This window comes from Mesoplodon mirus, assembly GCF_964341445.2.
Source record: "Mesoplodon mirus genome assembly, chromosome: X".
NCBI classification, from domain to species: Eukaryota; Metazoa; Chordata; class Mammalia; order Artiodactyla; family Ziphiidae; genus Mesoplodon; species Mesoplodon mirus.
The window spans coordinates 59,516,171-59,540,440 of record NC_138981.1 but is presented as its reverse complement, the minus strand read 5'-3'; the positions used below and the strand labels follow the sequence as shown (position 1 = coordinate 59,540,440).

General features: G+C 36.0%; 1 protein-coding gene across 1 annotated transcript in view; it reads left to right on the top strand.

Moving 5' to 3' along the window:
* Window positions 1–24,270, top strand: part of LOC309796202 (testis-expressed protein 11-like) — a gene marked incomplete at both ends in the record, with an annotated part of 235,507 nt that overhangs the window by 141,611 nt on the left and 69,626 nt on the right. The window contains 3 exons of the mRNA XM_082609260.1: window positions 14,110–14,261; window positions 16,682–16,767; window positions 22,820–22,957. Of these exons, the coding sequence (XP_082465386.1) occupies window positions 14,110–14,261; window positions 16,682–16,767; window positions 22,820–22,957 (376 nt within the window). The remainder of the gene's footprint in view (window positions 1–14,109; window positions 14,262–16,681; window positions 16,768–22,819; window positions 22,958–24,270) is intronic.

The following is a 24,270-nucleotide window of genomic DNA, read 5'->3' as shown; positions in this document are numbered from 1 at the left end:
TGCCCTTTTTTTAATCAGGTTTGTTTGTTTTCTTGATATTGAGTTGTATGAGCTGTTGATATATTTTGCATCTTAACCCCTATTGGTCATATCATTTGCAAATATCTTCTCCTGTTCAGTAGGTTACCTTTTCATTTTGTTGATGGTTTCCTTTGCTGTGCAAGAGCTTTTACTTAATTAGGTCCCATTTGTTTATTTTTGCTTCTGTTTCCTTTGCCTTAGGAGACAGATCCAAAAAAATAACTGCTACTATTTATGTCAAAGAGTGTTCTGCCTATATTTTCTTCTAGGAGTTTTATAATTTCCAGTCTTAACGTTTAGGTCTTTAATCCATGTTGAATTTATTTTTGTATATTGTCTGAGAAAATGTTCTAATTCCATTCTTTTACGTGTAGCTATCCAGTTTTCCCAGCACCAGTTGTTGAAGAGACTGTCTTTTCTCCGTTGTATAGTTTTGCCTCCTTTGTTGTAGATTAATTGACCACAGGTGCGTGGGTTTATTTCTGGGCTCTCTATTCTGTTGCATTGATCTATGTGTCTGTGTTTGTGCCAGTACCATACTGTTTTGATTACTGTAGCTTTGTAGTATAGCCTGAAGTCAGGGAGTGTGATACCTCCAACTTTATTCTTTTTTCTCAAGATTGTTTTGACTGTTTTCAGTCTTTTGTGGTTCCATATAAATTTTAGGATTTTTTGTTCCAGTTCTGTGAAAAATATCATGGGTATTTTGATAGGGATTGCATTAAATCTGTAGATTGCTTTGGGCAGTATGGACATTTTAACAATGCTCCTAGTGTTCTTATCACTTTAGGAAATTACAAGGGCTGTAGAAGCTCAGTTCTAAGAATCGGGGGCAGAGACCAACATATATTTTCTGTTATCTCATACATACTTCATAAGCTGTTAAGTTTCAACCTGATTGTTGCAGCCTATTTTTTTTCAGTTCTGATTTTTGTGAATTTTGATTCTGTCATGCAGTATATTAACTACTCCTCCCAGTTTATGTCATCCTCAGATTTCATAGGCATGCCCACCTGTCTTCATTTAATTCAGATTAGCAAACTTCTTCTTAAAGGACAAGATAGTATATATTTTAGATTTTCGGGCCGCACAGTTTCTGTCACAACTCCTCAACTCTGCCATTATAGTGCAAAAGCAGCTATAGACAATATATAAACAAATGTGGGTGGCTGTGTCCCAATAAAACTATTTCCCAGTTTCTTTTATTGTGGTAAAATACACATAACTTACTATACTAATCATAAAGTGTACACTTCATTGGTAACAAGTACGTTTATATTCTGCAAACATCACCACAGTCCATCTCCAGAACTCTTTTCATCTTGCAAAACTGAAACTCTTTACCCATTAAACAATAAATTCTCTGTTCCCCACTTCTCCCAGTCCTTGGCAACCACCTTTCTACTTTTCATCTCTATGAATTTGACTACTCTAGGTACATTATTTAAGTGGAATCATATAGTATTTGTCTTTTTGTGACTGACTCATTTCACTTAACATAATGTCCTCAAGTTTCACCCATGTTGTAGCATGTGTCAGAATTTTGTTCCTTTTTAAGGCTTAAGAATATTCCATTGTATGTATGTACCACATTTTGCTTATCCATTTATTTACTGATGGAAGATAAAACTTCCATGTTTTAGCTATTATGACTAATGCTGCTGTGAATGTGGGTGTAAAAATATTTCTTTGAGAACATGCTTTCGATTCTTTTGGTTATATGCCCAGAAGTGGAACTGCTGGATAATGTAATTCTGTCTTTAATTTTTTGAGGAACTGTCATACTGCTTTCACAGTGGATGTACCATTGTGCATTCCCACCAACAGTACCCAAGAGTTCCAATTTCTCTACATTCTTATCAACTTTTTTAAAAAATATATTAGTAGCCATCCTAATGAGTGTGAGGTGGTGGTATCATGTAGTTTTGATTTGCATTTCCTTAATGACTAGTCATGTTGACCATCTTTTCATGTCATTTTTGGCCATTTGTATATCTTCTTTGGAGAAATGTCTGTTTTAGTCCTCTGCCTATTTTTTAATCAAGTCGTTTGGTTTTTAATGTTGAGTTTTAGGAGTTCTCTATGTATTCTGGTTATCAATCCTTTATCATATAAATCATTTGCAAATATTTTCTTCCATTCTGTGGGTTGCCTTTTTACTCTGTTGATAGTGCCTGCTGATGCAAAATTTTTCATAAAATCCAATTTGTGGTTTTTTTTGTTTGTTTGTTTCCTGTTCTTTTGGTGTCATATCTAAGAAATCATTAACAAATCCAATGACATGAAGATTTCCCCCTTTGTTTTCTTCTAGGAGTTTTATAGTTTTAGGTCTTAACATTTAGGTCATGGATCCATTTTGAGTTAATTTTTGTACATGGTGTAAAGTAAGGGTCCAACTTCATTCTTTTGCATGTGGTACTAGTTTTCTCAGCATCATTTGTTGAGAAGACTGTCTTTTCCCCATTGAATGGTCTTGGCACTCTTGTCAAAAATCATTTGAATATATATGTGAGTTTATTTCTGTGTATTCTGTTCTCTTCCATTGCTTTTCTTTTAACTGTTATTTTGTAGTAAGTTTTGAAATCAGTTAATATGAGTTCTCCAGCTTTGTTCTTCTTTTTCAGAATCTTTTTTTTTAATTTATTTATTTTTTGCGGTACACGGGCCTCTCACTGCTGTGGCCTCTCCCGCTGCGGAGCACAGGCTCTGGACTCGCAGGCTCAGCGGCCATGGCTCATGGGCCCAGCCGCTCTGCGGCATGTGGGATCTTCCCGGACCGGGGCACGAACCTGTGTCCCCTGCATCGGCAGGCGGACTCTCAACCACTGCGCCACCAGGGAAGCCCTCAGAATCATTTTGATTCTTCAGAGTTCCTTGAGATTGCATATGAATTTTAGGATGAATTTTTCTATTTCTTCAAAAAAAATCATTGGGATTTTGATAGGGGCTTCATTTAATCTGTAGATCACTTTGGATAGTATTGGCCTCTTAACAATCCTGTCTTCCAATTCATGAACATGGAATTTCTTTCCATTTATTTATGTGTCCTCTAATTTTGTTTAGAAATATCTTGCAGATTTTATCAAACAAGTCCTTCACTTCCTTGGTTAAGTTAATGCTTAAGTATTTTTTATGCTATTGTATATGAGATTGTTTTCTTAATGTTCTTTTCAGATTGTTTATTGTCTGTTTATAGAAATGCAACTGATTTTTGCATGTTGACTTTGTGTCCTGCTACTTCGTTGAATTCACTTATTAGTTTTAATAAGTTTTTTTGTGGAATCTTTAGGGTTTTTTACATATAAGATCATAATCATCTATGAACAAAGATAATTTTACTTCTTCCCTTCCAATTTGAATGGATGGCTTTTATTTCTTTTCCTTGCTTAATTTCTCTGGCTAGGATGTCCAATACTATGTTGAACAAAAGTGGCTAAAGCAGGCCTCCTTGCCTTGTTCCTGATCTTAGAGGAAAAAGTTTCAGCCTTTCACCATTGAGTATGATGTTCACTATGGGTTTTTCCAATATGGCTTTTTTAAAAAATTTATTTTCTTCCTTCCTTCCTTCCTTCCTTCCTTCTCTCTCTCTCTCTCTCTTTCTTGGCTGCATTGGGTCTTAGTTGCGGCATGCAGGATCTGCGTTGAGGCATGCGAGATCTTTTTGTTGCAGCACATGGGCACTTTGTTGTGATGTGCAGGGCTTCTCTCTAGTTGTGGGGTACAGGTTTTTCTGTCTCTAGTGCAGGCTCCAGAGCTCATGGGCTCTGTAGTTTATGGCACGCAGGCTCTCTCGTTGAGGTGTGCAAGCTCAGTAGTTGTGGCACGTGGGCTTAGTTGACCTGTGGCATGTGGGATCTTAGTTCACTGACCAGGGGTCGAACTCGTGTCCCCTGCATTGGAAGGCGGATTCTTTACCACTGGACCACCAGGGAAGTCCCACATATGGCTTTTATTATGTTGAGGTAGTTTCCTACCCTTAGCTTGTTGAGTGTGGTTATTATCAAAGGGTGTTGAAATTTTCAGATGATTCTTCTGCATTTGTTGAGATGATCATGTGATTTTTATCTTTCATCCTGTTAATGTGGTATATAACATTTACTGATTTTTATATTTTGAACCATCTTTACATCCCAGGAATAAGTCCCACTTGGTCATGGTGTATGATCTTTTTAATATACTGTTGAATTTGGTTTGGTAGAATTTTGTTGAGGATCTTTACACTATATTCATCAGTGATATTGGCCTGTTGTTTTCTTTTCTCATAGTGTCTTTTTCTGTTTTTGTATCAGGGTAATGCTGGCATCATAAAATAAGTATGGAAGTGTTCCCTCTTCAATTTTTTGGAAGAGTTTGAGAAGAATTGCCATTAATTCTTCTTTAAATATTTGGTAGAATTTATGAGTGAAGCCATCAGATCCTGGGCTTTTCTGTGTTAGAAGGTGTTTGATTACTGCTTCAATCTCTTTACTAGTTATATGTCTGTCAGGTTTTCTATTTCTTCATGATTCAGGCTTGGTACATGATATATTTCTAGGAATTCATGCACTTATTTCTTCTAGGTTATCTAATTTATTAGTGTATACGTTTTAGTAGTAGTCTTTTATAATCCTTTTGATTTCTGTGGCATCAGTCCTAATGTCTCCTCTTTCATCTCTGATTTTATTTATTTGAGTCTTCTCGCTTTTTTTCTTAGTTAACTATCTAGCTAAAGGTTTGTCAGTTTTATCATTTTAAAAAACCAACTCTTAGTTTCATTGAGTATTTTTTTTTCTGGCCTCTATTTCATTTATTTCTGCTCTAATTTTATTATTTCCTCCCTTCTGCTAGCTTTTGGTTTAGTTCTTCTCCTAATTCCTTAAATTCTAAAGTTAGGTTGTTGATTTGAGACTTTTGTTGATTTAATGTAAGCTTTTATAGTTATAAATTTCTCCCATAGCACTGCTTTTTCTGTGTCCCTTAGGTTTTGGTATGTTGTATTTTCATTTTTATTCTTCCTTAAGTATTTTCTAATCTCCCTTGTGATTTCTTCTTTGATTCATTGGTTGCTTAAGGCTTGTTTAATTTCTGCAGATTCTGAATTTTCCAGACTTCAAGACTGAGAAACTTATCCCCCCAATACTACATTCAAAAGGAATTTATCACATAAGAGTGAGTTTGCAAATAAGTGGACCTATGACCTGGGTATGACCACAGATGTGTTGCATAGGGATGCATTAATTGCCAACATTTAACAATTTCACATAAAAATTTGGATTTTTGAGTTCTCTTGAAAAAATTGAAAAAAATCTGGAAACACATGGTCAGTATTCCCACTAAGCAATAATCAGTTGGAACCAAGTGGCAGTTGTTACCTTCAGATGTGGGACATGTATTCTCCAGTTTGACATAGTCCCCACAATGCCTTATTTTCTCCCATATCCTGTGTGTCAAGTTGTCATTTATCATCTTCTTTGTGTCATTATTCTTACAGCAGATATAAGAGGAAAATAAATGTTCATGGCATCCACATCTCTATCAAAAGTGAGGGAATGAAAGCTAGACTGAAAGGAAAAAATATATTCCTGTGTTTAATATGCAAAGAAGTGTGTTGGTATCAAATAAGTACAACTTAATAGCTCATTATGAAATGAAATAAAGTAGAAACTGTGGCTAGTATACACAAAAGCAATGTAATGAAAACTTATCAAATTCAATAACAGGACTGAAATTTCAACCAGGTTTATTTTGGAAAGTTAATAAAATAAGCTATCCTGTTGTGAAATGCAGTTATATAGTTTTTTTTTTTTTTTTTTTTTTTTTTTTGCGGTACGTGGGCCTGTCACTGTTGTGGCCTCTCCCATTGTGGAGCACAGGCTCCGGACGCGCAGGCTCAGCGGCCATGGCTCACGGGCCCAGCCGCTCCGCGGCATGTGGGGTCTTCCCAGACTGGGGCACGAACCCGTGTCCCCTGCATCGGCAGGCGGACTCTCAACCACTGCGCCACCAGGGAAGCCCTATATAGTTTTATATTAAGGAAAACAATTGCCCAGGCGTTAAACCCTTTTAAAGATGACAAGTTACAAAAGTGCATCTACTGAGTGAGTCATAAAATGTATTCTTAAGTTTCAAGTGTAAATCTAACCAGAAATGCTGCTGTTTGGCATGTTGAAGGTATGACTGATAATTTATTAGATAGGTTGCTTTAAAAGAGTTATTTGTGGTGTTTCTGTTGCATGGACATACGTAATACTGCACAGTAAAGCATATTTACTTGTGGTGTCAATGAAAATTTTGATAAGACAGAACTTTTGAACATAGTACCTGTGTCGTATAAGTTTAATGTAGATGGATGAAAACAATTTGTGTGTGACTACAGGATATATTTCTGCAGTGGTTAGTTATTAGGGTAAATCTTGATTTGGAAGTTAAATCCAAGGTGGAAGTATTTTTTCAGAATATAAGACAAGTCTATTAATTGTATAATTTACCAGGAAACACTGTGCTAAAAAGCTAAAAATGAAACATGTGGATGTAGTAATAACACATGTATACTGGATATTCTTCTGTGGCTTCAACAGAGATGATTGCTTTGCTGGGTGAATTCGATGCACAGTAGAGTAGTTGCCTCTACTTCTTGGAGCTTAAGGGGCTTAGTTGGATGTGGTGCTGTCACATGTTGGGTTACCCTAGAAGCGGATTTTAAAGATGGAGATTAGTGTACAGATAATTTGTTAAGGGGTGGTCTCAGGATCAACACCTATGAGGGAAAGGAAAGGAGGCAGGACTAGGTAAAGGGAGAAGTTGGGCTGATGTAAAGTCACCATAAGGCTTCAGCTTTCCCCCATGGGATGCTCTGAAGCTGGAATGGCCATTCAGAATTGTCCTCAGTTAGGGTGAGAAAACCAGATCTAGCCCAGTGTTTACTAGTCATTGGATGCCAGCTGCCTTGGGAAGGGAGCATAACCTTGGATGAGGTAGCTCTCTTCAGCCTAGGTAATTCCTAAAGAGCAACCTGGAAATAAATATTTTAGTGTTGAAGGGAACATCTGGGTGATGCAACACAGCATCCATGACAGGTGCTAAAGAGATCTTTTTGAACTGTTGAAATAATTAAACTTACTCGCGTCATCTATGGGAAAAACCTCTGCCTCAGCTCAAAGACTTGACCTTTGTGGTGAATATGACAACTCATGTAAACACTCTGAATGTCTCTACAAATGCAGTAAGTAAATGAATGTAAATTTAAATTCACATGTTCTTAGTGAAGTCGTTTCTTTGGGAAACTCATTTGGCAGGGACTAATCTGACTCACTTTTCTCTGCTGAAATTGATTTCCAAAGATGGAAGTGATTACCTGAACTACATACTCAAAGTTTTAGACTTGAAGATTGAATTCTTAAGAATACGTTTTCTGATTTCCAACATTATAATAGTGAAAAATATTGTTTATTTTGCCTTTCTTAATTAATATTACTAATGTGAATAAAGAACTACAAATTGACCTGCACTATAGTGTGGTACTAAATTCTAATTAGACAAATATGGAATATCAGATGTAGTAGACATTTACTGCTTTTGGTCAGTCATCACTCATTCATCTACTTTCTTATTGATAACATTATCCAAATTTCCATTTAGGTATCTACTTCTTCCCTATCAGTATGTGTGGACACTGACATATTGGTGTAGAAGAAAAAGTTTCAGTTTTCTATTTCCAAATCAAGAAGATAATCAGTTTCAAAAGGAAAATTTGATAAATTAAGTGTTTATATTTTTAGATTTCAAATTTAAAATACAGCTTCTATTTTTTACAGGTTTGTACTATGTTAGCATGCTTGTACAATCATTCAGTTAATAATAAAGCTTGATTACATATCTGGCAGTCTTTTTTTAACATCTTTATTGGAATATAATTGCTTTACAATGGTGTGTTAGTTTCTGCTGTATAACAAATGAATCAGCTATATGTATACATACATCCCCATATCTCCTCGCTCTTGCATCTCCCTCCCACCGTACCTATCCCACTCCTCTAGGCGGGCACAAAGCACTGAGCTGATCTCCCTGTACTATGCGGCTATTTCCCACTAGCTATCTGTTTTACATTAGGTAGTCTATATATGTCCATGCCAATCTCTCACTTCATCCCAGCTTCCCCTTCCCCTCCCCAAGTCCTCAAGTCCATTCTCTACATCTGCATCTTTATTCCTTTCCCGCCCCTAGGTTCTTCAAAACCATGTTTGTTTGTTTTTTTAGATTCCATATATATGTGTTAAAATACGGTATTTGTTTTTCTCTTTCTGACTTACCTCACTCTGTATGACACACTCTAGGTCTATTCACCTCAATACAAATAACTCAATTTTGTTTCTTTTTATGGCTGAGTAATATTCCATTGTATATATGTACCACATCTTCTTTATCCATTTATCTGTCAGTGGACAATAAGGTTGCTTCCATGTCTTGGCTGTTGTAAATAGTGCTGCAGTGAACACTGTGGTACATGACTCTTTTTTTTTTTTTTTTTTTGCGGTACGCAGGCCTCTCACTGCTGTGGTCTCTCCCGTTGTGGAGCACAGGCTCCGGACGCGCAGGCTCAGCAGCCATGGCTCACGGGCCCAGCTGCTCCGCGGCACGTGGGATCCTCCCAGACTGGGGCACGAACCCGTGTCCCCTGCATCGGCAGGCGGACTCTCAACCATTGTGCCACCAGGGAAGCCCCACATGACTCTTTGAATTATGGTTTTCTCAGGTTATATGCCCAGGAGTGGGATTGCTGGATCATATGGTAGCTCTGTTTTCCATTTTTTAAGGATCCTCCATACTGTTCTCCATAGTGGCTGTACCAGTTTACATTCCCACCAACAGTGTAGGAGGGTTCCCTTTTAGGCACATCCTCTCCAGCATTTATTACTTGTAGACTTTTTGATGATGGCCATTTTGACTGGTGTGAGGTGATACCTCACTGTAGTTTTGATTTTCATTTCTCTAATAATTAGTGATGTTGAGCATCTTTTCATGTGGTTTTTAGCCATCTGTATGTTTTCCTTGGAGAAATGTCTATTTAGATCTTCCACCCATTTTTTGATTGGGTAGTTTGTTTTTCTGATATTGAGCTGTGTGAGCTGTCTGTATATTTTGGAGATTAATCCCTTGTCAGTTGTTTTGTTTTCAAATATTTTCTCCCATTCTGAGGGTTGTCTTTTCGTTTTGTTCATGGTTTCCTTTGCTGTGCAAAACCTTTTAAGTTTAGTAAGATCACATTTGTTTATTTTTGTTTTTATTTTCATTCCTCTAGGAGGTGGATCAAAAAAGATCCTGCTACTATTTATGTCAAAGAGTCTTCTGCCTATGTTTTCCTCTAAGAGTTTTATAGTATCCAGCCTTACATTTAGGTCTTTAATCCATTTTGATTTTATTTTTGTATACAGTGTTAGCATGTGTTCTAATTTCATTCTTTTACGTATAGCTGCCCAGTTTTCGCAGCACCACTTATTGGAGAGACTGTCTTTTCTCCATTGTATATTCTTACCTCCTTTGTCATAGATTTGGTGACCATAAGTGCATGGATTTATCTCTGGACTTTTATCCTGTTCCATTGATCTATATTTCTGTTTTTGTGCCAGTACCATACTGTCCTGATTACTGTAGCTTTGTAGTATAGTCTGAAGTCAGGGAGCCTGCTTCCTCCAGCTCCGTTTTTCTTTCTCAAGATTGCTTTGGCTCTTTGGGGTCTTTTGTGTTTCCAACAAATTGTGAAATTTTTTGTTCTTGTTCTGTGAAAAATGCCATTGGTAGTTCGATAGGGATTGCATTGAATCTGTAGATTGCTTTGGGTAGTAGAGTCATTTTCACAGTGTTGATTCTTCCAATCCAAGAACATGGTATATCTCTCCATCTGTGTCACCTTGATTTCTTTCATCAGTATCTTGTAGTTTTCTGAGTACAGGTCTTTTGCCTCTTTAAGTAGGTTTATTCATAGGTAATTTATTCTTTTTGTTGCAGTGGTAAATGGGATTGTTTCCTTAATCTATCTTTCTGATCTTTCACTGTTAGTGTATAGGAATGCAAGAGATTTCTGTGTATTAGTTTTCTATTGTGAAACTTTACCAAATTCATTGATGAACTCTAGTAGTTTTCTAGTAGCATCTTTAGGATTTTTCTATGTATAGTATCATGTCATCTGCAAACAGTGACAGTTTTACTTCTTTTCCAGTTTGGATTCCTTTTATTTCTTCTTCTTCTCTGATAGCCATGGCTAGGACTTCCAAAACTATGTTCAATACAAGTGGCGAGAGTGGACCTCCTTGTCTTGTTACTGATCCTAGAGGAAATGCTTTCACCTTTTTACCATCGAGTATTGTGTTAGCTGTACGTTTGTCATATATGGCCTTTATTATGTTGAGGTAGTTTCCCTCTAAGCCCACTTTCTGGACAGCACTATGAGATTAGAAATCAGTTACAGGAAAAAAAGACTGTAAAAAACCACAAACCGGGCTTCCCTGGTGGCGCAGTGGTTGAGAGTCCGCCTGCTGATGCAGGGGACATGGGTTCGTGCCCTGGTCCGGGAATATCCCACATGCCGCAGAGCGGCTGGGCCTGTGAGCTATGGCCGCTAAAAAAAAAAACAAAACAAAACAAAAAAAAAAACACACAAACTCATGGAGGCTAACAATATGTTGTTACGTATTCAATGGCTCACTGAAGAAAGAAATCAAAATCAAAAAATACCTAGAGACAAACACAGCAATCCAAAACCTATGGGACACTGCAAAAGCAGTTCTAAGAGAGAAGTTTATAGCAATACAATCTTACTTCAAGAAACAAGAAAAATCTCAAATAAACCACCTATCCTCACACCTAAAGCAACCAGAGAAAGAAGACAAAACCCATAGTTAGTAGAAGGAAAGAAATCATAAAAATCACAGCAGAAATAAATGAAATGGAGATGAAGACAATAGCAGCAAAGATCAATGAAACTGAAAGCTGGTTTTTTGAGAAGATGAACAAAATTTATAAACCTTTAGCCGGACTCATCAAGAAAAAGAGGGAGAGGAATTAAATCAATAAAATTAGAGACGAAAAAGCAAGTGTTATATCAGATACCACAGAAATACAAAGGATCATGAGAGATTACTACAAGCAACTATATGCCAGTAAAATGGACAACCAGAAGAAATGGACAAATTCTTAGAAAGATACAACCTTCCAGGTCTGAGCCAGGAAGAAATAGAAAATATGAACAGACCAGTCAGAAGTACTGAAATTGAAACTGTGATTAAAAGTCTTACAACCAACGAAAGTCCAAGACCAGATGGCTTCACAGGTGAAGTCTGTGAGACATTAATAGAAGAGTTAACACCTACTCTTCTGAAACTCTTCCAAAAATTTGCAGAGGAAGGAACACTCCCAAGCTCATTTTATGAGGCCACCATCACCCTGATACCAAAATGAGACAAAGATATCCCCCAGAAAGGAAATTACAGGCCAGTATCACTGATGAACAGAGATGCTAAAATCCTCAACAAAATACTAGCAAACTGAATCCAACAACACATTAAAAGGATCATGCACCTTGATCAAGTGGGATTTATCTCAGGGATGCAAGGATTCTTCAGTATATGCAAATGAATCAGTGCGATACACCACATTAACAAATTGAAGAATAAAAACCATATGATCATTTCAATAGATGCAGAAAAGCTCAACACCGATTTATGATATTTTCATTTTTTAATTAAAATTTTTTTGAAGTTTTAAATTGTGGTAAAATACACAAAGCATGAAACATACCATGTTAACTATTTTTAAGTGTACAGTTCATCAGTGTTAAGTACATTCACATTGTTAAGTTTGTTACAATTAACATTCATAGTGTTAAGTACATTAACCAAACTCCAGAGCTCTTTTCGTCTTGCACATTTAAAACTTTGTACCCATTAAGCAGCAAGTCCCTATTCTCCCCTTTCCCAGTCCCTGGCATACACCATTCTACTTTCCGTCTCTATGAATTTGACTACTGTAAGTACCTCATATTAGTGAAATCATACACTAGTTTTCCTTTTGTTACTATTGTATTTCATTTAGCATAGTGTCCTCAAGGTTCATCCGTGCTGTAGCATGTGTCAGAATTTCCTCCTTTTGAAAGGCTGAATAACATCCCACTGTGTGTATATACTTCATTTTGTTTATCCATTCATCCGTCGATGGAGACTTGTATTACTTGCACCTTTTGGCTATCGTGAATAATACTGCTATGCAAGTGGGTGTAAAAAAATTTCTTTGAGACCCTGCATTCAGTTATTTTGGGTTTATACCCAGAAGTAGAATTAGTGGATCATATGGAAATTCTGTTTTTAATTTTTTAAAGGAATCACCATACTGTTTTCCATAGTGGTTGCACCATTTTACATTCCCAGCAACAGTGCACAGGTCTCCAGTATTCCCACATTCTTGCCAACACTTGTTATTTTTTGTTTTTGTGACAGTGGCCATTCTAATGGGTGTGAGGTGTATCTCATTGTGGCTTTGATTTGCATTTCCCTAATGATTAGTGATGTCAAGTATTTCATGTGATTTTTGCCACTTGTATATCTTCTTTGGAAAAATGTCTATTCAAGCCCTTTGCCCATTTTTAAGTCAGTTGATTTTTTGTTGTTGAGTTTTAGGAGTTCTTTATATATATGGATATTAACTGTGTATCTTACGTATGATTTGCAAATATTTTCTCCCATTTCATAGGTTGCCTTTTCAACTCTGTTGATTGTGTTCTTTGATACACAAAATTTAAAAATTTTGATGTAGTCCAGTTTATTTTTACTTTTGTTATTTGTGCTTTTGGTGTTATATCAAAGAAATCATTGCCAAATTCAGTGTTGTAAAGATTTTTCCCTTATATTTGCTTCTAAAAGTTTTATATTTTAGCTCTTCCATTTAGGTCTTTGATCCGTTTGGAGTTCATTTTTGTATATGGTGTAAGGTAAAGGTCCAATTTCATTCTTTTGCTTATGGATATCCCGTTGTCCCTGCACCGTTTATTGACAAGATGGTTTTTTTTCCTCCATGGAATGAATGCTCTTGGCACCTTTGTCGAAAATCATTTGACCATATATGTGAGAATTTATTTCTAGACTCTATTCTATTCCATTGGTGTATTTGTGTCTTTATGCCAGTACCACATTATTTTGATTATTGAATCTTTGTAGTAAATTTTGAAGTCATGAAGTATGAGTCCTCCAGCTTTGTTCTTCTGTTTCAGGATTGTTTTGGCTTTTCTGGGTACCTTGATATTCTGTTTGATTTTTAGGATGGAGTTTTTCATTTCTGCAAAAAATGTCAGTGGGATTTTCATAGGGATTGCATTACATCTGTAGATCACTTTGGGAGTATTACCATCTAAACAATATTAAGTCTTCCAATCCATGAACTGTTTGCATTTAAAATAATCATTATCTACTGGTCTATTATTTGTGTAATAAGCATAAATAAATTTTTAAAGGAATTGTTGGCAGAGGGAATTGGTAAATTTCTTTTTCTTCTTTCAGTTTTATTGAGATATAATTGACATTCAGCACTGTATAAGTTTCAGCTATACAGCATAATGACTTGAGATGGTGGTCAAAAGGTAGAAACTTCCAGTTATAAGATAAATAAATACTGGGGATGTAATGTACATGATGACTATAGTAAACAGTGCTGTATGGTATATTTGAAAGTTGCTAAGAAAGTATATCATAAAAGTTCTCATGAACAGGGACTGGTAAATTTGTAATGTCAGTTCATGTATCTTCACTTTATGGATCTCATGTTCCAATATTTATAAACTGACATAAGTTTTGGAGAAAAAGAACCAATTAGATATTAGTAGAGAAATGATTATCTGACTCTATGTGTTCATAAAAAGAAAATATTTGTGGCTTGATAAATTAAACAAATTAAATTAAATTATTTATTGTTGACCAATAGGCTTATTTAGACATTTAATGATATTAACTAAGTTCAGATATAGTTTTATCTTGTCTGTTTTGCTCATACTCAAACAGACTTTCGCCTTGTTAATTAAAAATGTTATTTTATTCACACCACTTAAAATTGTGTCTCATTGAACAGAGAATTGCTTGGGTTTCATTTCCTGAAGATTATCTGTGAACATTTTAAGTCATCAGAAAATACTGGTAAAGCTCTACTGCTCCATTTTGACATGCTTTTACAAAGGAAGGAAGAATTGCTTGCCAAGGAGAAGATTGAAGAAATCATTATAGGTCAGTAGGATTTCTGCAGGTGTTTTAGAAAGGTGTTAATACACATGTAGTTCTAAGATGGAGGTCAGAAAAGTAGCAGAATCCTCAGGTCAACAGATATTTTCCTTTCTCTCACTTCCTTTTTTTTCTCCTTAATACCCTTTGACTATAACAACTCACCTATCCAGATTCCACATATTTGGCAAGCTAGAATGAAAGCTAAACAAAGATAACAAAACATCAACAAAAACAGACAGACCTCTGAGCTTAAACCTCATGTGTAATGGAAAATTGTGAGATTATAAGCCTAATTTCATGTTTCAGTTTGATCTCAAATTAGCTGTGTACCTTCAGGCAAGTCAGTAATATCTCTGGATCTTGGCTTTTTCCAACTATAAAATGAAGGTCGTGAATTACATTCCTACTTTTTAACTTATTTTTAGCAGCAACAGCAGCAGCATCCTTTTGTGATGCAATTGTATATGAGCCCTGCCCCCAGTACAATAGAGTAGAGTTGCTGTGGTTAAAGCAGAGATGTAGAGCCAGATCTCAGCATTCCATTAATCCCCCATCTCTCTGTAGAACCCTATACCCTGAAGAACACAGAGAGTATGATCCCTTTATTAGAAAATTCTTGCCCTGATCTGTCTTTCCTACTCTATACATATATAGAGATATAACTGGAATGATAGTCACTAGTGTTAACACTGGAATTATTCTGAGTGGTGGCAGTTTAGGTGATTTATTGCTTTCCTTGTTTTTTACCAGATTGCTTGAATTTTTGTAAGTATGTATCATGTTTTTATAAAAACAAAGTCATTGATTTTTTTAAAGGAAATCTTTTGACTAGATAATCTCTAAGAGTCTTTTTTTTTTTTTTTTTTTTTTTTTTTTTTTTTTCGGTATGCGGGCCTCTCACTGTTGTGGCCTCTCCCGTTGCGGAGCACAGGCTCCGGACGCGCAGGCCCAGTGGCCATGGCTCACGGGCCCAGCCGCTCCGCGGCATATGGGATCCTCCCAGACCGGGGCACGAACCCGCATCCCCTGCATCGGCAGGCGGACTCTCAACCACTGCGCCACCAGGGAGGCCCATAAGAGTCTTTTGAACTCTAGATTCTATGAACTGTATTTTACTGATGACACCCTTCCTCCATATCCTCACTAAGAATCCAGTTATTTTTAGACCCAGTGTTGTTAAGCTTGGTTATCTGGTTTTCCAACCCTTAGCATTTTAATGGTAGCATATTATAAAGGGAGAAAGGACCTACAGGGAAATATACAGATAACCCGATCACAAGGGAGGGAAAAACCTTATAAATTATATAAAACAATTTTAAGTATTTAAAAAAGTATAATAATCTGTACTACATCATAATTACTGAAGGCATCATTATGATATACTATCAGTACAATAAAATACAATAGTTGTTAGTGTTGACCTTGAATAGTCAAGCAAAAGTTAAATTGTGCTTCAGAAAACTAGAATGTATGTTTAGAAAAACATAATTCATAAAACATAATTTTTAGAAAAATTAAGAACTTTAAATGATTTAGACTTTTTAAAATAAAAAATTATTTTATGTTTAATGAAAGTAAACTGTCAGGTAACTAGAAAACTTTGCTATCCAGAATAACTAATTTTCTAAGATTACAGTTAACCCAAGTTATATTGTGATATCTAATTATACACTTACACTTTCAAAGTATGATAATATTTTAAGTAGATGCTTTATGTGGCTTTTTACTCTCATGTGAGTATTTTTAACTAAGTCATGGAACAAACTATGTCTGCTGAGGGGTCAGAGACTCTCAGTTTTCTAATCAAGACTTTCATGGAAATTGATAGTGCCAAAGGGGTGGAAGTGAAAGGGGTATAGAATTCTATTATAGCTTAAACTTTACCTTAGTGTGTGATAATGTATTTGAACCCGGTAAATGTCTAGACCAGAAACAATCAAACATGAGTTACAATTTAAAGTAATAGAGTTTATGTGTAAACATGGTCTTAAAGTATTTTACAAAGGCTTTAAGGTATAATTGGCCTTTCTTGGGAACTTGATCTGATCTAGTTAGTACATAATAGTATAAACACTTCTTATTAATGATTTCTAGCATTGCTGTTTGTTCATTGATAATAACATTAAGGCACCAGATGATGATCAAATTTGGAACTTAGAAAATACGTTAAAAAGAGACTAGGCTGGAAAACTATTACAGATTGATGGGCGAATTACAGTGATTCTAGCAAACTCTGATTGTATTACATAATCAATTTTGCTAGTAAATCTGAAATTGATGATGAAAACCTGCCTGAATGTGATTGTGTTTGTAGCCATTACTTAAAGATTATAGGTTCTGAAGAGCACAGTTAGTGCTCTTTATTTAATGTAATAGATCTTGATTCTTGTTTTTAGAACTTGGTTGTTTTTTTTTTTTTTCAGGTCACCAAACAGGAAGACAACTGACAAAAGAATTAGTACGCTGTTTACAGAACATTCTATGGAAAAAAGCTACCAAAAGTTTTGAGGTTTGGGAATAATCTATTTTCATTCTTTATATTCTTTCTTCACCCCAACAAATAAAACAATGTATTCACTATAAAAATCATAGAGCATCAAGTACTTTAATAATCTCTTTCTGCTTAGGTACTGTCTATTTATTAAATATTTGTAATGTAGAATTTTAATGGGCATTGGACAAGAATTTATTTAAAAATACTAAGATGTGGACTTCCCTGGTGGCACAGTGGTTAAGAATCCACCTGCCAATGTAGGGGACATGGGTTTGAGTCCTGGTCCAGGAAGATTCCACATGCCGCGGAAGCAACTAAGCCCATGAGCCTCAACTACTGAGCCTGCACTCTAGAGCCCGTGAGCCACAACTACTGAGCCCACGTGCCTAGAGCCCGTGCTCTGCAACAAGAGAAGCCACCACAATGAGAAGTCCGTGCACCACAATGAAGAGTAGCCCCCACTCACCACAACTAGAGAAAGCCCACATGTAGCAACGAAGACCCACCACAGCCAAAAATAAATAAAGTAATTTGTTTATTTTTTAAGAAATAAACTAAAAATAAAGATACCAAGATGTGATTCAACCCCATTGGGAGTTTACAGTTTAGGGAAATGACATCACTGATATTAAGATATAGGAAAGTATAATTTATTTTAACATGAGGAGCAAGAAAGTCAGAGGGTTTTATTTCCTTTAAAAATTGAGGTATGGAGCACAGAGGATTTTTAGGGCAGTGAAAATACTTTGAATGATACTATAAGGATGGACACATGTCATTATCCATTTGTCTAAACCCGTAGAATGTACAACACCAAGAGTGAACCCTAATGTAAGTTCATCAGTTGTAACAAATACACCATTCTGGTAGAGGATGTTGATGATGGGGGAGGCTCTACATGTGTTGGGTCAGGAGGTATCTAGCAGATATCTGTACATTCCTCTCAATTTTGCTGTGATCCCAAAACTGCTCTTAAAAAAAAACCTTTTCAAAACATTGTGGTATAATAAATACGCAAAACAAAGTAGTAATATTTTTTTCTTCTTACAAAACAGTCCAGGTTTACTGTAGAAAATTTGAAACCACAGATAAGTTTTTTAAAAAGAATAGTCATTCTTAATCCAATCACTCTTAAAATTTTATATATTGCCTTCTAATCCATATGCATTTGTGTGTGTAAGAAAGGGCGTACTGTTTTAGTGGATTTCCACTTCCAACCAAAATGTAAGAGACCTGGTTGATGTCCTTGCCTGAATAACACCTTGCTCCCTCTCCCTACGTCCAAAAAAACAAGACAAAATACATGAAAAAATGGTTTTCAAGACACTGGACATTAGGCAATGGAGAATGATCTCTGGTAGATAGGAAATAAACAAGGTGAGCACTGCAGTTGTTCAGCTTACTACCTTGAGTTTCCAGGCTGTAGCATAGGAACAGAAACTGAAGTGAACTATGACATAAATCACAGCAAGATCCTTTTTGACCCACCTCCTAGAGAAATGGAAATAAGAACAGAAATAAACAAATGGGACCTAATGAAACTTAAAAGCTTTTGCACAGCAAAGGAAACCATAAACAAGATGAAAAGACAACCCTCAGAATGGGAGAAAATATTTGCAAATGAGGCAACTGACAAAGGGTTAATCTCCAAAATGTACACATAGCTCATGCACCTCAATATCAAAAAAACAAACAGCCCAATCTAAAAAGGGGCAGAAGACCTAAATAGACATTTCTCCAAAGAAGATGTACAGATTGCCGACAAACACATGAAAGCAAGCTCAACACCACTAATCATTACAGAAATGCCAATGAAAGCTACAATGAGGTATCACCTCACACCGGTCAGAATGGCCATCATCAAAATATCTACAAACAATAAATGCTGGAGAGGGTGTGGAGAAAAGGGAACCCCCTTGCACTGTTGGTGGGAATGTAAATTGATACAGCCACTATGGAGAACCATATGGAGGTTGCTTAAACTAAAAATGGAACTACCATATGACCCAGCAATCCCACTCCTGGGCATATATGCTGAGAAAACCATAATTCAAAAAGAGTCATGTACCACAATGTTCGTTGCAGGTCTATTTACAATAGCCAGGACATGGAAACAACCTAAGTGTCCACTGACAGTTGAATGGATAAAGAAGATGTGGCTCATATATACAATGTAATATTAGCCATAAAAAGAAAGAAATTGAGTTATTTGTAGTGATGTGGATGGACCTGGAGTCTGTCATACAGAGTGAAGTAAGTCAGAAGGAGAAAAACAAATACCATATGCTAATACATATTTATGGAATCTAAAAAAAAATGATTCTGAAGAACCATGGGGCAGGACAGGAATAAAGACACAGATGTAGAGAATGGACTTGAGGACACAGGGACGGGGAAGGGTAAGCTGGGACGAAGTGAGAGAGTGGCATTGACATATATACACTACTAAATGTAAAATAGATAGCTAGTGGGAAGCAGCTACATCACTCGGGGAGATCAGCTTGGTGCTATGTAACCACCGAGAGGGGTGGGATAGAGTTGCAAGAGGGAGGGCATATGGGGATATATGTTTACATATAGCTGATTCACTTTGTTATACAGCAGAAACTATAACCATTGTAAAGCAGTTATACTCCAATAAATATGTTAAAAGAAAAAAAAGGAAAAACTGAAGTGGATCCTAGCAGGCTTCCTAATTTGAGGAGTTGGAGCTGAGAGTCTGGGAAGACCAAGGTAGCTAGAATTCATAGGACAGAGTATCAGAGAGGAGAACAGAACAAGAAAGAGAACTCCGACAATCAGAGAATCTTTCTCAAGTGTTTAGCAGAGTACTGATCAAGATAATATGGGATGAAAATACCTAAAGCCAGAGGAGTCCCCATCTAAAAGTATTAGAACAGTGCCTGGCACTCACACAGATCTGGGAATAGAACCTGTTCATACCAGCCAGACTGGAAAACTTCTAATTCATGGGGCATTGGGTAGAGAATTCAGAAAGGTCTTGTTTTGGTAGTGGGGAGTAATTAGTCGTAAACTGAGCACTGTTCCAGACCTACCTGAAAAATCATAAAAGTATGACCTGAAAGGATCAAATTGATCCCAAGGAATTTAAGTGCTTGCCAGAGTAGAGGTCAAGGATATTTACCAGAATGCGGAACTATCCAGCACCCAACAAGGTAAAGTTTATAACATCTGGCATCTGATAATAAATTACCAAGCATACAAACAGGCAGGAAAATACAACCTATAATGATGAAAAGAAGCAACAGTTGAAACTAACATAGAAGTTAACATTAACAGAGGACATTAAAATAGCTCTTATAATTGTATTCTATATATTCAAAAAGTTAGGTAGAGACATAGAACATATAAAAGACCCAAATCAAACTTCCAGAGATGAAAAGTATGTCTAGGATCAAAATTATACTGCATAGTATTAACATCAGATTAGACATTGCAGAAGGATGGATATGTTAATTGTGGTCATTTCACAGTGTATACATATATCAAAACATCTTGTTTTATACATTAAGATGCTGCAAAATAGAATGATATATATTCTTACTTTCTTTTAGAGGGTGTCTGTTTCTTTACTGAGCAAGTAAAAAATTATTTCAGAATTCCCTTCTCATATTGAATATTTTTTTCTCTCATTTTCCAGTCTTGCAGGATAATTTTTTTAACTCCCACTTCCAACACTGTAGAAGAATGTAATCTTTTTTTTTTTAAGATGTTGGGGGTAGGAGTTTAGTAATTTATTAATTTATTTTTGCTGTGTTGGGTCTTCGTTTCTGTGCGAGGGCTTTCTCTAGTTGTGGCAAGTGGGGGCCAGTCTTCATCACGTTGCGTGGGCCTCTCACTATCGTGGCCTCTCTTGTTACGAAGCACAGGCTCCAGACGCGCAGGCTCAGTAGTTGTGGCTCACAGACCTAGTTGCTCCGCGGCATGTGGGATCCTCCCAGACCAGGGCTCGAACCCGTGTCCCCTGCATTAGCAGGCAGATTCTCAACCACTGCGCCACCAGGGAAGCCCAAAGAATGTAATCTTAATTCTAAATAGTCAAAGGCAGTGTTATACCTCCTCAGCACTGTTGTTTCTAGTAGGGAGTGAGTTTTATTCCTTTTAGGTACTAATGGCTCCTGTCTTTCATTGAAAAATGTGAAGTTTCTTGGTAGGGTACAGGGGACTCATCTACCTTACCTTGGTGTGCATGAGCGATCTTAATTTTCTTATCTTAAAAAAAGTTATCCAGGTCATTTGTATTAGATTTTTCCTAATAGCTTCTTACCATTGAAAATTTTAAAGTGCCTCAAAAGTAAGAAAATATTTTTGTACAGAAACATAGCATTTAATTAAAATAGTGAAAAACCTGGAAATTTACTAAATATCTTACATTTTCTTATCCTACATAGCAACATAGATTAATATTTACAAAATGAAGTTAAATGGAAAGAATAGAAAATGAAATTGTAATATAAGGTATGATTACAACTATATAAAAATACAGAACGGTAAAATTAAAATGGAATGTGGAAAAATGAGAAGAGCTGTATTCGAATGGTAAATTATGGGTGTTCTCTTTTAAAATTTTTATCATTGTTGTTTTAATAACTTATAAATCATATTCTGAGTTTTCTAGGGTAGCTCACCACCCTCTCAGACTCTTCACCCCATATGTGAAATTTCATTTTTTCAGCTTTATTGAGGTATAATTGACAAAATTATGATTAAAGTGTACAATGTGATGATTTGATTTGATATACATATACATTGTGAAAGGTTTCTAATGATTTATTTAACATGTTCATCACCTCACATATTCACCTTTTTTCTTTTTGGTGAGAACATTTAAGTTCTGCTCTCTTAGCAAAATTCAGTTATACAATCCAGTATTACCAACTATAGTCACCATATATCTAATGTATATATTAGATCCTCGGACCTTTTTCATCTTATAACTGAAAGTTTGTACCCTTTTACCAACCATTCTCCATTTCCCCCACCCTCAAACCCCTGGAAAACACGATTCTACTCTGTGTTTCTGTGAGTTTGACTTTTCTTTCTTTACTTCAGATTCTACATATAAGTGATACCATGCAGTGTTTGTCTTTCTCTTTCTGGCTTACATAATTTAGCATAATGTCCTCCAAGTTCATCCATGTTGTCACAAATGGCAGGATTTCATTCTTTTTTAAGGCTAATATTCCATTGTATACATAAACTGTACTTTCTTTACCCACATTCATCAGTAAACAACAACTTTGGTTGTTTCCATACCTTGGCTTGCTGCAGTGGACATGGTAGTACAATTATCTCTTTGAGATAATGATTTCATTTTCTTTGGGTATCCCACACAGAAGTGGGATTACTGGATTGTATGGTAGTTCTATTTTTAATTTCTTGGGAAACCTCCAACTGTTTTCCATAGTGGCTGTACCAGTTTACATTCCCACCAACAGTGTACAAGGTTTCCCTTTTCTCTACATCCTCACTACCATTTGTTATCTCTTGTCTTTCTGATGTTAGCCATTGTAGCAGATGTGAAGTGATATCTCATTGTGGTTTGATTTGCATTTTCCTGATGATAAGTGATGTTGAGCACCTTATCATGTACCTATTGGCCATTTGTATGTCTTCTTTGGAAAAGTCAGTCCAGATCCTTTGCCCATTTTTAATCAGGTTTTGTTTTTGTTCTTGTTTTTGTTTTTTGTTTTTATTTTTTGCTACTGAGTTGTAGTATTTCCTTATATATTTTGGATATTAACCCCCCAAAAATACTGCAAGTATTTTCTCTGATTTCATAGGTTGCCTTTTAATTTTGTTGGTTTCCATGAAATCTCTAATGTGAGGGAAGAGGAGAGAATATTGATTGCCAGTTTATAACTTTATATTGATCAAGGCTGATAGTAAAATGCACTTAGCATTCAACTAAAGAGGATGTTGTGTTTTGGTTGCCTAAAAATGTAAACAGTGCCATTTTTTTTTTTGTTTCTAAAGGTGACTTGGAACAATTAGGGTCAAATATAGAGATATCTCTGTAATTTTGTTATTTCTTTTTAAACTTTAGGTACAAGATTATGCTGATGCCCTATACTGGTACTGCTGTTCTCTGAGATTTTATGCACGTGATCAAACGTACCTGGACTTTGCCAAGCTACAGAGGCATGTGGCTTCTTGTTACATGCATTTGGAACAACTTGATAAGGTCCTTTGATTTATCTGTTTTTCAAAGGCAGCAAATGTTGTTATGCGCAATGGCAGAGAGATGGTTGTAGTGGTGTGACTTCTTGGCTATTAGGTTAGGATGTCTGAGAGTTACTTCATACAGAACAAAGTCAAATTGATATTTTCCTGACTTGCACACTATAAACATTAATGAATGGAACTTCCCAAAAGGTGAGAAAATTTGGAGACTCTTAATTTCATTACTTACTGTTTATTTTTAACACCCTGTTCTGAAAGGTAATATATCATTGCAATTCATGAACAAACTTATCTGCTGCTAACCATCTGCAGTATTGTCCTTTGAAGCAGAATAAATTTTAAGGTACACATGTTTTTGGGTCAAGCATTCAGTGAGAGCAAACACTTGGATGAAATTTGTTCTTTTACTTTCTGGGTTATCTTTTGCCTTTCCAACCAATCTAAAAAAATGTTCAGCATTTGATTTCTTATCAGGACAAAATTCTAGAGGTAAAAGGGATAAAACTTGCTTGAGGATAGAGCCATTCATGCTCCCCAAAGCATTTGGGACATTTCTTCCTTTGGTTATCATATAGTATGCACATAATGGGGTGGGGCGTATTGTCTTGTGGTAAGATGAAAAACAAGAAGTACAAGTATGGATCCAGATAAAATATGAAGGTTTTTGTTGCTTTTTAAGTTTTAATAACAAATTTAGGGGAAAATATGTGATTAAGGGTTGTAATTTTAGACATTTTCTTTGAAGATTTGTTTACTTTGAAGGGTTGTTTACCTTAATAAATACTTCAGATTTTATTTCAAAAGAATATTTACCACTTAGTTTGTTTGTTATAAATTCACAGTCCTGAAAGAGAAGTTGAAAGGTTACTTAATTCATCGTATTTCTACACAGGCCAGCATTTAAGTGTTTCAGAAAGATGGTTGACTGCTGTTTACTTAAAGACCTGAAAAGAAGATGTCACATAGATTTTGTTACCTAATTCATTATATTTCTGCTCAGAATACCGTTACCTATTTCAGAAAGGTAGTTTCCTACTGCTTACTTACAGACCTGTAAAGAAGGTAATCACAAAGCTTTTGTAACTCTATGATTTATGTTAACCTGGCAGATTGGGAAGGACCTGGACCTGGAGCTAGACATGCCAACTGGGGGGGTGGATACATCTGCAGGCCAAGGAAGGATATCTAATCACCTAGTCAAGATAGAAAGAACATAGTATGAGATACTGTGATAGTCTCTGAAGTTACAGAGATGAACAAGTTGCCTTTGACTCAGCCAAGCAGCTGGCATCAGGGTATCCTAATGGGCAGATC